Raw genomic sequence first — 16,951 nt, 5'->3', positions numbered from 1 at the left:
TAGTAATGGTACAATAGCACAGATTTAGGGGCTACAAAATAATATATTGATCCATTAATCGTCCTGATCCTTTTGCTGACATCTGGGTAGTGTTCATTAGAGCATCCAACAAAAAACTAAAATGAGTCTTATTGGACAAGTCCAGGTAGTCCCGTTTCAATCTGTTTTCTTCCGTTTGGTGCATAATGAACATGAGTCTGTTGTCTCAAGCTCGAGCCATTTCTAAAGGTTTGAGTCTAAGCATTAGCATAGCGAAATGTTAGTAAAAATAAGACACTTTCTATCCAGGGTATGTCTTTTTTATTAGTTAAACCTAAATGCAGTGAAAAGTTGGTTCAGGTATGTTTGGTGACAGAGGAAATACATACCATCATTAGCACTCAGAAACAATATATTAGCATATAAAATAATTCATAGTAAGTGCTATTCTTAGTGCTAAAATGTTCATATTCATATCATAGCCTTTTATTTTATTTTTATTTATTTTTTACATTTATTGGCCAAAGGTCTTTGTTTGTTTTACAGAGAAATGCTCCTAATATGAGTGCAGCATAGACTGTAGCCAGCAATTGACGGTCAAAGCATTAGTGCAATAGCCAACCAATAAGTCAGAGCAAACGAATCATTCCTTCATTGCAGTGTTGCTCCATCCGTCTCACTGCTCTGGTGCACATTCATTGTGTGTGCTTTATTTGTGTTTAGTTGTCAGTGGGACTCAAAGAGAAGAGTTGTGGCTGTCACCATCTTGTCTGTCACACTCCGGGTCTGCCTCCTGGGAAGTCTTACTCTTTCTCCATGACCTTTGCCCCTAAAAAACAACAGCATGGATCATCGCCCTTGACCAACAATCGCACTGTATATTTGAACGGCCTGTGGTTGGCCTGGGTTCTTACCTGTTCTGAGCCTGTTGCGGATGCCTTCATATCGTTATTTCTAAAGCAGAAGAAAAGGCGGATGAGAAAGAACTCGCATAGTAGCTGTTTAAAAAATGAGAAACTATTGATTTGAAATATTACTCGTTCAATTGCATCCCATCATCATTTAATCAGTCTCAAATGAATCAAAAGTTAAGACGTCATATGTATTGCATATTCAAACAACAGTACTTTACGCGTAAGCTTCATTTTGCCTATCAATGTCAAAGCTTTCCCTATAGGAGTCCTCTATGGGTTCTTTCATCCTTCTGAACCTGAAAATAAATGGAGATGTTGAAACAATGGTTAGCCTAGAATAATTTGTATCAGAGTAATTTTGGGGATAAGGGGGTCATAATTGCAAATATGGCTAGTGGCAAGGGCTAGATTCATTATCATAAGTCATGGTGTCTTAACTTAATGTTAATAACAAACACTAAGCAAACATGAATAAGCTACTCACTTGATAACGGTGAACGTCACCATCGCCACCAATCCCAGCAGGCTCAGGCCGAACAGGACGCCCAGGACGATTACTATGACCTGGTCAGAGGCAGGGTCGGCTGACTCCTCCTCCACCACATGCTCCAGCCCCGCCCCAAACACCTTCTCGAGCTCTGCCTTCACCGTGCCCGCCTCGCTCTGCAGCTTGCTGTGGGTGACATCAGAGAACGGCCGTTAGGGGCTTATTCTCGAGAATGCAACGTCACATTACAGATTTTTCAGATATATTTGTATCGTGTAGAACAGACATGGATGTTCATCGTGCCGAATAGAAAATTGTGGAGGCAATGTTGCGTCCAGTCATTGTATGTCTATGTCAACTACTAAAGAATGTTCCACAAAAAATCCCTTAATGAGACCAACCCCAGACCCACCACCCTTTAATCAACAATGGCTTTGATTTTCTCATTATAGGATGGCCTACTTTGTTGTGGATGAAGTGATTTTCGACAACACATTGGTCTTACTTTTTGACGTCTTTGGCAGGGATGACTTCCCCGCTTCCCATGGCAATGATGCTGACGTACGTCTTGGCGGCGCCCCCAGATTCCCGGGACGCAACAGCTCCTCTGCTGGTGCTGGAAATCTCTATCACCTTCACGGTCCAGCCCAGAACTCGCCCTAAAGACCTAAGAGCGAGAGACATATGAGAAAGACGGAGGAAGAGCGATAGAGTATTGAAAGTGGGCAAAAGGACCCCGTCTAACAGCCCCACACTTTTGTGTGGTACAAAACATCAGTTCTAATATCTTACTCTTCCATCTCTGGGACCTTCTTCTCCACAACATTGGTGGCCTGGTTGAGGGAGATGACTACGACATCATTACTGGCACTTCCCTGCACGTCCACCTGGGGGCAGAATAGAGCAGCATACTGTAACTACTGTTGCAAGTGAGTTAAGTCATGTGTGTTACCATATGTACAGTACACTGTTGTCACCACTCACCTGCACCCTGGTTGTAGCATGGAGTCCTTTAGGATCTGTGGCCTTCACCAGGATGGCGGTCGTCTTTCCTTCTAATCCCACCGCTGACACCACGTACACCTGGCCCGTGGAACGGTCCACGTCGAAAGACGAGCTGGACTCCGTCAGACTGTAGTCCAGACGCCCGCTGTCACCACTGTCTGGGTCTGTGGCCTGGGGAGAGGGGCGAAGAGTGGGGGGTCAGGATGGAGGAGCTGGATGAGAACTTGAGGTAGGGGTTATCCCGCTGTTCACTTTTGCATCCCTTACCTGAACTTGGACCACAGGGTATTTGTATGGGGCAATGCTGAAGATCTTGGCTTCATAAGTCTCTTCCTTGAACTCTGGGGCCTCGTTCACATCTTCCACCTGTACCCTGACCTGAGAGGAAGAGTGAGGGAAAAGAGTGAGGGACGAAAGACTACTTGTGATTCGAAATCTGTTCCCCCATATGATGAGATATTTTCAGCTAAGCAACACCTCTAGAACTTCCTCTAAATCTGGTCGCCAGGTACCAGGATGGGTCATACCATTGCGACGGCAGAAGTAGCGGGAGTCCTGGAGTCCACTGCCTCCACCTCCAGGATGTACCACTCCTCAGTCTCTTTGTCCAGCGGCTCTTTGGTGGTGAGGGCTCCCAGGGCATCGACTGAGAACAGGTCCATGTGCGTGGTCAGGACATAAGTAACCACAAACACGGGGCTCCCTGGTGATGCCTTCACTGTCCCCACGAGTCTCCCTTTTGGTTCGTTCTCCGGAACGCTGAAGTTGTAGGAGGAGCTCTCAAAGGCCACGTCCACTCCAAGGCTGACAGTCATCAGGAAGACCTGGACATTGACTATGAGGGGAAAAGAGAGAAAACACACACATATTTAGTATCCATCATTATTCAGACTAACATACGAAATAATACACTCGAACTCAACGTTACAAAAACACACAGACAAACACAAGTCCACTTGCGATGCTCAATCCCTGACCTGTGGAGTTCAGAGGAGGCATCCCGCTGTCCTTTGCCATTGCAGTGAGTTCAAGCAGTGTGTCCTCCGTGACATCAGAAAGGTCAGAGGCCACAGTCACCTCTCCTGTGCTACCATTCAGCGCCAAGCGAGGGGAGGCGCCTGAGGAGAAACTAGATAGCCAGAGGAGGAGCATTTGACGCATAACCCGGTGTAGAAACAGACACATTTCTTCAATATCGTTAAGGATCCATTTAGGCTGATTTTATTCCTTAATTTGGACTTTGGACTTGAAACTCATCTCTACAGTATCGGCTCTACGACTGGGAGTAGAAAGCACAAAAGAGGTGTGTGTGTGTGTAAGTTTTGACAGCAGTGCATGGCTAACCTGTAGGTGATGAGTGCGTTCAGGCCCATGTCCTTGTCTGTGGCAGAGAGGGTCAACAGCGCGTCCCCCACCTTGGCGTCCTTCACCAGGATGCTCTTAGTGTACGTACTGGCACTGAACACCGGCGTGTTGTCATTAACATCCGTCACGCTCACTCTGATGCTGGTCATGTTCTGGCGAAGCGGGGTTGGAATCGTTGAAACCAACTTTGTGTAAGAAGGTAGGCTGCACAGAACTTTGATATTTTGTGTTATGGTATTGTGGTGTATAGTGTTGTGTTATGATATGGTACTGCTATGGTAACGTCGTACTGATTTCAGGGTGAAGGGACTCTATAAATTTGGCCACTGTGTTTTGTATATAGTACCTGTCTCTGTGGTGTCCCCTTGTCAGTGGCCACAATGACCAGCTCATAGATGTCCTTGGTCTCCCGATCCAGAGGACCCACAACCAGTAGCATCCCATCCTTCAGCACAAGACACACTAGTGTAAATACACAGTGTTACCCTAACAATATTGCTCATGATTAAGCGAGTATGCTGAGATGAAATGTCCTGAGAAGAAACATGGTTTGCCAATGATGAGGTCATCAAAAGCGTCTGCTTTTTTTGTGGTGTTTTGTCATTTCTTAATCAAAATGATCGACACCTCAGTAAACGAACCTGGTACCCTAGATCCAAATTCACATCTAACAAAATGTATTATGTAAAGAAGGTTCACCAGAAGCTTCATTATTTGGTCGGACTCACCTCTCTGAAGCGAAATAGCGTGGCAGATGAGGAGATGGAGATGGTGACTTCTCCGTTGGAGCCGAGATCTGAGTCTGTGGCAAGGATATGGTACACCTCTCCTGGAGACTTTTCAGAGTACTCCCCCTCAGGGAAAGGGATGGGGTCTGGAAGAGTAGGGAACTGGGGTGTGTTGTCATTGTAGTCCAGAACGGTGATGTTGAGCTGGGCTGTGGCGTTCAGGCCATCTTCGTCCACCGCCACCACCTGAACACAGTGAGAGGGTTAAGATCTTAACACGTGACGTAGTTGACAGACCTTAACACGTGACGTAGTTGACAGACCTTAACATGTGACTTTGTTGACATTGTTGACCGTCATGGTCTCGCTGAGCGTCTTATGTGAAATTATCAGCCTGCATTTGCCTATCCACATCGTACATTTTTATCACCTATATGACTTAACAACACGAGCAAAGACAATGTTCACTTTGGTGTCTCGGTGGGGTTGAGGTCCGGGTGATAGGAAGAGATAGATTGTTCTCCAGTTGCGTCCTTGCCCATCGTTAAGATATGAAAAAGTTTCCCCCCTCTACATAGATTACATTTATGGAAGTACACCCAACTGCTATTGGGGCCTATATTTGGGTGTAGACCTTATGAGAAATGCAGCGAAAGCACATGTAGATTGACATGACGTAGTATACCTGTAAAATGTAGTTGTCCTTTGTCTCTCTGTCCAAGGTGACATCATTCTTCAGGGACACAACACCTTGTTTGTTTATGTTGAAGATATCACTGGTAAATATGAAGTGACCTTTCGAGAATCCACCCTAAAAGGAAAACATAGAGATAATGGCGTCAGTTTATCATTCCAACGTCAGTCATAAATGTATTCGTGGGATGGATGTATTGAAATATTTTCAGATTGTTGATATCGTCATGAAATACACCATTATATATTGTCATCGATATACAGTACCAGTCAAAAGTTTGGACACACCTTCTCATTCCAGGGTTTTTCGGTATTTTTACTATTTTCTACATTGAAGAATAATAGTTAAGACAAACTATGAAATAACACCTCATGTAGTAAGCAAAACATTTTTAAACAAATCTAAATATATTTGAGATTCTTCAAAGTATCCACCCTTTGCCTTGATGACAGTTTTGCACACTCTTGGCATTCTGTCAACCAGCTTCATGAGGTAGTCACCTGGAATGCATTTCAATTAACAGGTGTGCCTTGTTAAAAGTTCATTTGTGGAATTTATTTCCTTCCTAATGCGTTTGAGGCAATCAGTTGTGTTGTGACAAGGTAGGGGTGGTATACAGCAGATAGCCCTATTTGGTAAAAGACCAGGTCCATATTATGGCAAGAACAGCTCAAATAAGCAAAGAGAAATGACAAGCTATCATTACTTTAAGACATGACGGTCAGTCAATCTGGAAAATTTCAAGAACTTTTAAAGTTTCTTCAAGTGCAGTCTCAAAAAACATCAAATGCTATGATGAAACTGGCTCTCATGAGGACCGCCACAGGAATGGAAGACCCAGAGTTACCTCTGCTGCAGAGGATAAGTTCATTAGAGTTAACTGCACCTCAGATTGCAGCCCAAATAAATGCTTCACAGAGTTCAAGTAACAGACACATCTCAACTGTTCAGAGGAGACTGCGTGTATCAGGCCTTCATTGTCGAATTGCTGCAAAGAAACCACTACTAAAGGACACCAATGGTCCAAGAAACATGAGCAATGGACATTAGACCGGTGGAAATCTGTCATTTGGTCAGATGAGTCCAAATTTGAGATTTTTGGTTCCAACCACCGTGTCTTTGTGAGATGCAGAGGAGGGGAAAGGATGATCTCTGCATGTGTGGATCCCACTGTGGAGCATGGAGGAGGAGGTGTGATGGTGCTTTCCTGCTGACAGTGTCTGTGATTTATTTAGAATTCAAGGCACACTTAATAACTAGTATGGCTACCACAGCATTCTGTAGCGATTATAAACATCTGGTTTGTGCTTAGTGGGATTATTATTTGTTTTTCAACAGGACAATGACCCAACACACCTCCAGGCTGTGTACGGACTATTTGACCAAGAAGGACAGTGATGGAGTGCCTCATCAGAACCTGGCCTCCACAATCACCCGACCTCAACCCAATTTTTAAAATTTAACCTTTATTTAACTAGGCAAGTCAGTTAAGAACAAATTATTGTTTACAATGACGGCCTAGGAACAGTGGGCAGAACAACAGATTTTTACCTTGTCAGCTCGGGGATTCGATCTTGCAACCTTTCGGTTTCTAGTCCAATGCTCTAACCACTAGGCTACCTGCCACCCCATGAGATGGCTTGGGATGAGTAGGACCACAGATTGAAGGAAAAGCAGCCAACAAGTGCTCAGCACATGTGGGAACTCCTTCAAGACTGTTGGAAAAGCATTCCAGATGAAGCTGGTTGAGAGAATGCCAAGAATGTGCAAAGCTGTCATCAAGGCAAAGGGTGGCTACTTTGAAGAATCTCAAATATAAAATATATTTTGATTTGTTTAACACTTTTTTGGTTCCTACATGATTCCATATGTGTCATTTCATAGTTTTTATGTCTTCACTATTATTATACAATGCAGAAAATAATAAAATTAAGAAAAACAGGGTACTCCGCAAGCCTCAGAAAATCATTTTAGACCCAAGCCAACCCCTGTACCCGGACTTTGAAATACTCCCCTCTGGGCGCAGGTATAGGGCACCCCTCAGCAGGAAAAACAGAACCAGACAATCATTTGTGCCAGGTGTGATATCCCTCCTAAATAGCTCGGGCTAATGTCCCTATCGACTCAGTATTCTTATTTTATTTTAAAAATGTTTTATTTTTTAAATGTTTTATTGGTATGAAAGTTGTATTGTCCATTTTGTTTTGTATTTAAATGCCACTTTCAATGTGTGCATGACACTGCAACAAAATTTCCCCATGTGACAATAAAGTCAGTAAGTAAGTAAACCCTTGAATAAGCAGGTGTGTCCAAAATTTTGACTTGTACTGTATATATTGTCATTGATATATATATATATATATATATAGTAGTTGATATATCGTCATTGTTATACCGTAATCGATATACCGTAGTCAATATTTTTCATTTCGTGCAGATACATCACTGATCTCAATGTAGATGGTAATGTTATAGATATTGTTTATATCATAACGAAATATAATCGATCTCATGATGATAATGACAGTCTCATTTCTCTGACCTCATCCTCGTCGGTGACCTCCAGGGTCACGATAGCCGCTCCGCTGGCCAGGTTCTCAGAGACGGCGACATCGTAGCGCTCTGCGCTGAACTGAGGCGGGTTGTTGTTCACATCTTTCACCCTCACCACCACTGATCCATTCCCAACGAGGGACGGGGTCCCCCCATCTGCGGCCTGTACCATTAGGTTGTACACCTTCACTGCTCCATAGTCCAAGGCCTGAGCCAGCCGCAGTTCCCCAGTGGAAGAGTCCAACTGGAAGAACGCCACGGTCGAGGGAGGGTCTTGCTGAAATATACTATAGGTCACTGTACCGTTTGTGCCTTCGTCAAGATCCACCGCTTCTAGGGTGACCAGTGTCGTTCCCACAGACTCTGTTTCCAAGACCTCAACCTCATATTCCGTCTTGGAGAAACTTGGAACATTGTCGTTGATGTCAGATACTTGAATGAGCAGGGTGGCGGTTGCGGAGAGAGCTGGACGACCTTGGTCCTGAGCCACCACCTCCAGGCTGAACTCTGCTTTGGTCTCTCTGTCCAGCGCCCCAGCCAGGGACACCATCCCTATTTTGGGATCGATAGCGAACTTTCCCCCGCCTCCCCGGAGGGCATAGCGGAGCTCCCTGTTGAAGCCGTTGTCCTTGTCCGTGGCGGTCATGGCAGTGAGGTTGGCCCCTACCTCCGTATCCTCCGGGACCAGTTGTGTCACAGAGCTGGCGCCAAACACGGGGCTGTTGTCGTTGATGTCAATCACTTCCACCACAACGGTTGCCTCATCGCTACTGGTGCCATCCGAGATTGAGATCTGGACTGAGTAGTTATTTTGGGTCTCATAGTCCAGTTTGACCTTAGAGGTGAAAACGCCTTTGGAGTCAACGGCGAACTTGTCGGCGTCTGTCAGGACCTGAAGCGTCACGGGATCTACTGTTGTTACTGCTAGGAATGTCACCTATATAGGGGGTGACAAAAATGTTATAGGATCGATCTGGTTGTTTTTTTCAGATGATGTAGAATTTAGTGGTTCTGGGGAAGTTCACCTTGACAATCACCGTCCCTGGATCTGTCTCTTCCTCTATCCTCCCACGGTAAGTGTTCAAGAGGAACTGGGGTTTGGAATCTCCAGGTGCCTGGATCTCCACTAGCACCGAGGAGGAACGAGATATTACGCCACCTACAGGACAGGAGGAGAACAGTCACTTTGTGCTGCAATTTGCATAACCAAATCTCCAGCTGTTGAGGGCCTCCCGGGTGGCGCAGTGGTCTAGGGCACTGCATCGCATCGCAGCGCTAGCTGCGCCACCAGAGACTCTGGGTTCGCGCCCAGGCTCTGTCGCAGCCGGCCGCGACCGGGAGGTCCGTGGGGCGACGCACAATTGGCCTAGCGTCGTCCGGGTTAGGGAGGGTTTGGCCGGTAGGGATATCCTTGTCTCATTGCGCACCAGCGACTCCTGTGGCGGGCCGGGCGCAGTGCGCGCTAACCAAGGGAGCCAGGTGCACAGTGTTTCCTCCGACACATTGGTGCGGCTGGCTTCCGGGTTGGAGGCGCGCTGTGTTAAGAAGCAGTGCGGCTTGGTTGTGTTTCGGAGGAAGCATGGCTTTCGACCTTCGTCTCTCCCGAACCCATACGGGAGTTGTAGCGATGAGACAAGATAGTAATTACTAGCAATTGGATACCAATATAAATAAATAAATAAAATCTCCAGCTGTTGATTGACTAGCCTCCTGTAGATATACACTATTCCTCTCATATTACTTTAGTCTACAGTGTATATATATGGTTACTAGTCTATGGTATGTTTGCTCGAGTTGCTTGTGTTCTTTCACATACCTCCTCAACTTTACGTTCAGATTAATTCCGCGCTACAATGCGCTCGACAAAATTGTTTACATGACACTAGCTTCAAGTTCTCTATACAGAGATTGTACCTAGACTCACCGTCTCTTGCTGCCACATAGAGAGGGAACCGAAGGACCGTGTTCTCCTCCAGAGGAATGTTCTTTTCCAGCTTTATCTCGCCTGTGTTTTCATCGATGGAGAAATATCCTTCCAGGTTCCCAAACTCTATTGAGTACTTGACCTGTCCATTAGCACCCGCATCCAGGTCCGCTGCTTCAACCTACCAATCACACGGTGTGGTGACAAAGCCATCGTTTTCTTTTTACAATCGTGTTACTATGGCTATCATGCGTCTCCCACATTGTAAATGGCTCTGACGAAACACTTTAACAAACACAGTGACGAATTGAGGTTCAAGGTTAGACACCATCTCACCTGGGTAACCAACATCCCCACCGTTTGGTTCTTGAAGACCTTGCCCTCGTACCTGGAGCTCTTAAATTGAGGACTGTTGTCATTCTCATCTAGAAGGGTGACGTTCACATCAGCCAACACAACGTGGTTAGGCGGGTCGTTTTCCCGTGCTTCAATCTTCATATTGGATGTAGGGAAGACATGGAAAGGTGTTCAACAGCATACCAACTGACGTGTGCACTTCCCATTGTGACAGACTTCTTGATAAGACATGTTTTATTAGATGGTACAGGGCACTGCCAAGTGCCATCAGACCTGGAGTTTGCACCTTTTTAGACATATTTACAGGTATCTTGCTGATGTTTTAACTATTGTGATTATGTCTGCTGCTAAATGTATCAAAGTTGTAGGTCTGAGTACTGTTATGTTTCAGAGTGTCTGACCTGAAAGATGAAGTTTCCAACAGTCTCCCTGTCCAGGTCAGCTGAACTCTTCACTATGACAGTTCCATCCAAGAGTATAGAGAAAGGTACAGACTCCGGAAGGATCTGCAACGTTCCCACAAATCCACCCTGGGACAAAGACAAAATAGTTTAATGTCCAATTGGGGGGGGAAATTAAGTTTTTGCGTGACAAATGATTTGGCTCCTGTCGAAACAGACAACTCAAGATACAAACGTGTAAACTGTTTTGATATATGCACTTATTGACATCGCATCCTTGCTCGAGTAGTGAAATACATCTCTTTTTGTGTAAATCCATCACCCATTTGTTTTATGTGCAATGAACCTCTAAGCCACTGTACCTACCTTGTCCAGGTCAGTGATTGTGACTCTGAAAACAACTGTGTCTTTTTGAGAGTTCTCCAATATTGCGACAGAGTAGCTAGCTTTGTCAAACTCTGGAGCGTTGTCATTGACGTCCTCGATTGTAACAGACACCAACGCGTCAGCGGTCTTTAGGCTGTCATCCTGCTGAGATGCCTGGAAGGAAGTGATAGATGTTGATATTTGACATCCATAACTTGGGATGTATACAACGGTAACCAGCCCTCCTAATGCCCATACCATCTTAACTGTCTTAATGCACTTGTGATTGTGAATAAATCTACAGTGAGAATGAACTGAGAGAAGTACGGTTTTACTTATTTAGAGTAGTCGTAAAACGCTAGAATGCTATAGCTACAATTCCCAATACCTTGATATTGACAGTGACTGTAGGTATCTCCTCTCTGTCCAGCCCAGTCACCACAGAGATGACTCCACTGTTTGTGTCGATGTTGAAGTTACTGCGATACTTGCTTGGCGATACTGAGGTAAAGTCACACAACAACATTCCACCACAATGTGAACAGAACCAAAACAATTGCCTCATACATACGTTTTCATGCAAATATGATATTCTGATGGTTTCCATATGCAAAGATGCACTCCATGACCAAATGTATGTGGACACTTGCTCGTCGAACATCTCATTACAAAATAATGGGCATTAATATAACCACCTTCTGGGTGGAAAGCCTCTTCTGGGAAGGCTTTCCACTAGATGTTGGAACATTGCTGCGGGGACATGCTTCCATTCAGCCGCAAGAGCATTAGTGAGGTTGGGCCTGGCTCGCAGTCTGCGTTTTCAATTCAACCCAAAAGTGTTCAATGGGGTTGAAGTCAGGGCTCTGTGCAGACCAGTCAAGTTCTTCCACACCGATATCGACAAACCATTTCTGTATGCACCTCACTTTGTGCACGGGAGCATTGTCATGCTGAAACAGGAAAGGGCCTTCCCCAAATTGTTGCCACAAAGTTGGAAGCACAGAATCGTCTAAAATGTAATTGTATGCTGTAGCGTTTCCCTTCACTGGAACTAAGGGGCCTAGCCCAAACCGCCTCAGACCATTTATTTCTTCTCCACCAAACTTTACAGTTGGCACTATGCATTGAGGCAGGTAGCGTTGTCCTGGCATCCGCCAAACCCAGATTTGTCCAATTTGCCCGATGGTGAAGCGTGATTCATTACACAGAGAACGAGTTTCCACTGCTCCAGAATGCAATGGAGGGGAGCATTACACCACTCCAGCCGACGCTTGGCATTGTGCATGGTGATCTTAGGCTTGTGTGCGGCTGCTTGGCCATGGAAACCCATTTCATGAAGCTCCCAACGAACAGTTCTTGTGCTGACGTTGCTTTCAGAGGCAGTTTGGAACTCGGTAGGGAGTGTTGAAACCGACAGATGATTTTTACGTGCTTCAGTACTCGGCAATCCCGCTCTGTGAGCTTGTGTGGCCTACCACTTTGCGCCTGAGCCGTTGTTGCTCCTAGATGTTTCCACTTCACAATAACAGCACTTACAGTTGACTGGGGCAGCTCTACAGTAGCAGGGCAGAAACTGGACGAACTGTCTTGTTGGAAAGGTGGCATCCTATGAGGGTGCCACGTTGTAAGTCACTGAGCTCTTCAGTGAGGCCATTCTACTGGCAATGTTTGTCTGTGGAGATTGCATGGCTGTGTGATTGAGTTTATACACCTGTCAGCGACGGGTATGGCTGAAATAGGCGAATCGACTAATTTGAATGGGTGTCCACATACTTTTGTATATATAGTGTACTTGTTTCATATCATTTTTTCCCCCTAAGACTGATGGGAGTTGTAGTCCAAGCCTGTGGTAAAAGCCTCAAGTAGATTACCTGAACTGATGCTGTAGACTATAGCCACATTAATGCCAGTGTCTCCATCTTGTGCTTTTATGCCCTCTGGCTGGATGGTGAGGAAAGGCCCTGTCTAAAGAGGAGATGATGTATTAAATAGACATCACAACCATAGCAACACAGTAGCTTTAAGGATACTTATATGACATTTTGTAGTCTGATGGGTATGATGACACTCACTTGGTCTTCTTGTATGGTAGCCTGGTAAAGGCTGTGATTGAAATGGGGATTCAGATTATCAAAGTCCGTAATCTCAAGATGAACGTCTGCTGTGTCGAAGAGATCACCATTATCCTAAAAGGAAGGATCCCAGAAGCGTTATTAATAGATTAACATGGATATCCATTTATGGACCAATGTGGTTGGGTGTGATATGGTGAGATAACCTACCCGCGCCTCAACTGTGAATTTGTAGTTTTTGGCGAGGTTGTAGTTCAGAGGTCTCTTCAGCAGTACAGCCCCATCGTTGCGGACCTCAAATTCAGCGGGTGCTGGGTCCTTAAATAAGGTGGAAGACCAAATCATTGTGGAACAGTATCAGAGGAAGAATCAGAAATCTATTCAGTCATAATTTCCATTGGGTTATCCAATATCTGTTATAGATTATAGACCTACATTGTAGCTGTATATATTTTTGTAAGACAGTTGTATGTACAGTTTAGACTAGCTGTTTACTTTGGTGAATGTGACATATTGATCACTTCGCTGTGACTAACTTGTGACCGAAAGGATTCGAACCCGGGTCTCCTGTCCGTCCCTCTAAGCTAAGGGAGCTAATGTAGCTCAAGTGTGGTCATAGAACCACTGCTGTTACACTTATAAAAAGTATAGACCAGGACCTGAATGTATCAGGCGTCTCAGAGTAGGACTGCTGATCTAGGATCAGGTCTCCCTTCTTATTTATTATTATCTAAAAGACTTAACTGATCCTATATCAGCACTCCTGCTCTGAGACTCTTGGTGAATACAGGCCCATGTGTGACTCACCAATATGCGGTATGTAATTCTGTTGTTGTTTATGCTGATATCGGCATCCACTGCTTTCACTCTGATCACCTCAGTATTCACTGCCTGAATCTGGAGAGACAAAACACATGGTGGTTAACCACGTAAACAACCCGTAGGGGCTCATACTCTCCATTGTATTGCAAGGTGTAAGACAGGAGTATTATGTTTTTGCCAACTCATCTTCTGTTGACTGATGTAGCCTTTACCTCAGATATCGTTTTCGTGTACACCTTTTGCTCAAATATTGGAGCGTTGTCATTTAGGTCGGTGACGATAAGTTTTCGTTTATTTTCTAGCTGAAGAGGTAATAACAGTTTCTTATGTCAACAAAATGCACTTCTCATACATTACAATATATTGTTACAATCCATCATATACAGCATACATACTACCCATTGTAGTTTAGAATCTTTCAATTTTACTTACCGCACCATTCACACACATAACAGAATACCAAAGTTGCCCGCCAACCTACAAGAGAGAGGGGGGGGGGGGATAATTGTAAAGTTCAAAACCCTTTGCAGCATGATCATCAGGAATTAGCTTTCGCCCATTTTGTCAATAAAAAAAGCTAAAACCTAAAGTGAACCATACTAGACCATGAATGACGTTGTATAGCTCTGATCCAGAGCGCTACTGCGCATTCCTCTACTGTAGGAGTTTAGCAGAGGCACGCGCACCAACACCCTGGACCAGAGCTAGACGTTGTAGAGCCACCATAACCATCTCACCTGTGGTAACAGATCTGCATCCAGCGCCATCTTGGTACGGACTGTTGCAGTTGTACTCCCAGGAGTGTAAACTAACTCGAGAAAATTGATGTGTTCTGGAAAGGCATACGCCACAAGCATCACGGTATTACCCACGGGGATCCCGTTGAGGACTTCCACTTCCCCTGTTGTAGCATCAGGGGGAGGCAAATATTCATTTTGGTGATGTATAGTACCAGCAATTTCTATTGAATGTTGTTGAATGTTTCCACCTGTTACAGTCAATATATTGTAACAAAGGTTGTTACAAAAAAGACTGAACCCATTCTATAAATCTAATTTTCTCCCCTCATCCAGCAATCTCTCTTTTCCTGTGTAATCGTTTATTAACAGAAATACCTGTAAGACAAATTGGTTTGGTGACTCATGAACAAATATAATACTTGAATGGATATGGCATGGATGACTGTAATGAATGACTGCATTGATTACCCTCATAGTCCTCATCCACAGTTCCCAGTGTCAGGTCTGACCCTTCAGCACAGTTCACTGATGTACCTAGAAATAAACATTAGGGAAATGGTATTGTTTATGTGGATCTTTAGCATCATGGAATAGCAAATGACAATCTCTAATCAGAATTCTGGTGAATTCTATTTGAGTTGTGTCAATATCTCCTGTATTGCCTGTTTTGCATGCTATTTTGCCATTAGTACGTGTCACATATCAGTTTGCAAACAATGTTAAAAAAATATTTTAAAATCATTGAGCCGCATACAAACACGGTCTCTTTTTTGCTTTCCTTGAATAAGGCAGCTCCTTATTGCAAGTGTTTCAGCCTAGCCCAGTGCTTTCTGTGGTGATGGAGCAGCCAGCTGAAAATACGAATCGTAGGGGTTGGTAATGTTCTCTAGTTACGCCGTGATTGGCTCGGTGTTCTGTCACTCATGGGGACACTATATCCCTGCAAAATCTACGGGGAGAGCTCAAAAATTCAACCGCCTTGGGTGCTGCCATAGAGTTACATTAGAAGTGCCCATCCAAGAAGTCTCAAGGTCATTGGCCACAGATAAAATCACATTATATCTACCATAGATTTGATGGGACTGATCATGTCAACATCATACTTTCAAAATCTTAGCTAGCAAACTAGACAAGCAGTCATCATGAATCACGTCGACAATCTACTGGCAAATCCTTTTCAATCCTTGTCATATGAAGAGAAATTATAGATAAAATGTATCGGTGCTCATCGGCCATTGGACATAAACATTACACAACAAGTTGGAAATCGCAAATTCAACAATGAGTGGTTTGGAAGAAATCAGTAGCGAACTGCAAGCGTTGTAAAGCAATCACTAGCCTGCTATTCAGTGGAGTGGGTGTGTGGTCCAAGTCTGGGTTTAAGGGTCTCTTTTCCAAGCTTAAAAGGATAAACATTCAACACCATGGGCCAGAAAAGGTTGAAAACAGTGTCTATGCTGTCAATCCAGCATGACCTCTGCCATGTTCAAAACAACTGGAAACTCGGAAATCTCAGACTTCAGTGAGTTCAAGACAACTGGGACCTTGGGACAAAACGAGCTCCTACTGGGAAAATACGTTTTTAACGGTCATTCAATTCGGAATTCCATGTCGGGAACTCAGGCCTCTTTCTAAAAATCCAACCTGAAGATCACTGACGTCATGATTCAACCTTGTTTTTTCCCGAGTTCCCAGTTGTCTTGAAAGCACCATAAATCCAGAGAATGCCAGACTTTGATGACAAAGTTTGAGGACAAAATTGTTTAGTGTTGTGTCGTGGGGGGGGGGACGCTGCCCTACCAAGATTGACATGCTAAAATCGCCACTGTAATTAGGTAACAAAAATCTATGCGTCATGGTCTAATGGGAACGCTCCCGGATCCAGACACATATAAGCCGCTCCCTACCGGTTCATTCCCCGCATTTACCCTTCCTACTGTTACTCCAACTTGCCTGTCTCCCCCTCTGTTTACTAACGTCTAAATTAAGTGTCAAAAATACATAATAATAATGATCTAATAAATAGCTTATGTGTAAAATAATATAAGAGCATACATTTAGCAAAATACAAAGGCAAATCAATTACCGATTTAACATTTCTAATTGATCTTAACCGTTTTCTATTAATCTACTGTATACAGTATTCCCCAAACCATGTACCGTATTGATGTCATACCAATCTTCAAAATGTAGCCAAAAACAAACTTTACTCACTGATGGGGATGCCCATGACAACATGAACACATAGAGAGCCTGAGAGGAGTAACATCCACATAAAACGTATAGCCCCCATATTGGATGGTGATTGTCCCTACTTTTCTACCCAGCGCTACAGTACCGTCCACAGCACCTGCTTGACCGACGGATTTCCTGAATAAAGGGAATATTGAAATGGCCACACTTTATTTACCCTACAATGTATTTATGACTTGCCATTAAGTGTTACTGCCTGACTACAGGGATATAAACAGGTCCAAGGGGCACTGACAACACCATGGAATGTGTTGCGCATTCATTGTAACAGCCACATACAGATGTAGAATC

The 16,951-nt window shown here is 44.3% G+C and overlaps 1 protein-coding gene across 1 annotated transcript; it reads right to left on the bottom strand.

The window, feature by feature from the left end:
• Positions 1-283: 283 nt before the first annotated feature.
• Positions 284-16,637, bottom strand: LOC139541197 (protocadherin Fat 4). Its single transcript, XM_071345587.1, has 30 exons — positions 16,622-16,637; positions 14,876-14,941; positions 14,405-14,568; positions 14,100-14,144; positions 13,880-13,969; positions 13,653-13,742; positions 13,056-13,163; positions 12,846-12,959; positions 12,645-12,738; positions 11,162-11,274; positions 10,774-10,947; positions 10,408-10,536; positions 9,986-10,141; positions 9,650-9,830; positions 8,751-8,884; positions 7,715-8,662; positions 5,164-5,289; positions 4,479-4,724; positions 4,097-4,195; positions 3,730-3,902; positions 3,363-3,514; positions 2,913-3,220; positions 2,653-2,763; positions 2,365-2,556; positions 2,173-2,267; positions 1,886-2,047; positions 1,378-1,566; positions 1,112-1,189; positions 894-933; positions 284-808 (listed from the first exon to the last, which is right to left on the bottom strand). The coding sequence occupies exons 1-30, from the start codon at positions 16,635-16,637 to the stop codon at positions 716-718; spliced, it is 4,686 nt and encodes a 1,561-aa protein (XP_071201688.1). The 3' UTR covers positions 284-715.
• Positions 16,638-16,951: the final 314 nt, after the last annotated feature.

The sequence above is a fragment of the Salvelinus alpinus genome, chromosome 2 (genome assembly GCF_045679555.1).
Source record: "Salvelinus alpinus chromosome 2, SLU_Salpinus.1, whole genome shotgun sequence".
In the NCBI taxonomy this organism is placed as follows: domain Eukaryota; kingdom Metazoa; phylum Chordata; class Actinopteri; order Salmoniformes; family Salmonidae; genus Salvelinus; species Salvelinus alpinus.
This window is presented reverse-complemented; position numbering and strand designations above follow the sequence as displayed.

Coding starts and splice junctions, on each gene's coding strand:
- LOC139541197 (XM_071345587.1), bottom strand. Junction 3,903..4,096: donor AGGGGACACCACAGAGACAG/GTACTATATACA, acceptor CCGCTTCGCCAG/AACATGACCAGCATCAGAGT. Junction 934..1,111: donor AGGCAAAATGAAGCTTACGC/GTAAAGTACTGT, acceptor CTTCTGCTTTAG/AAATAACGATATGAAGGCAT.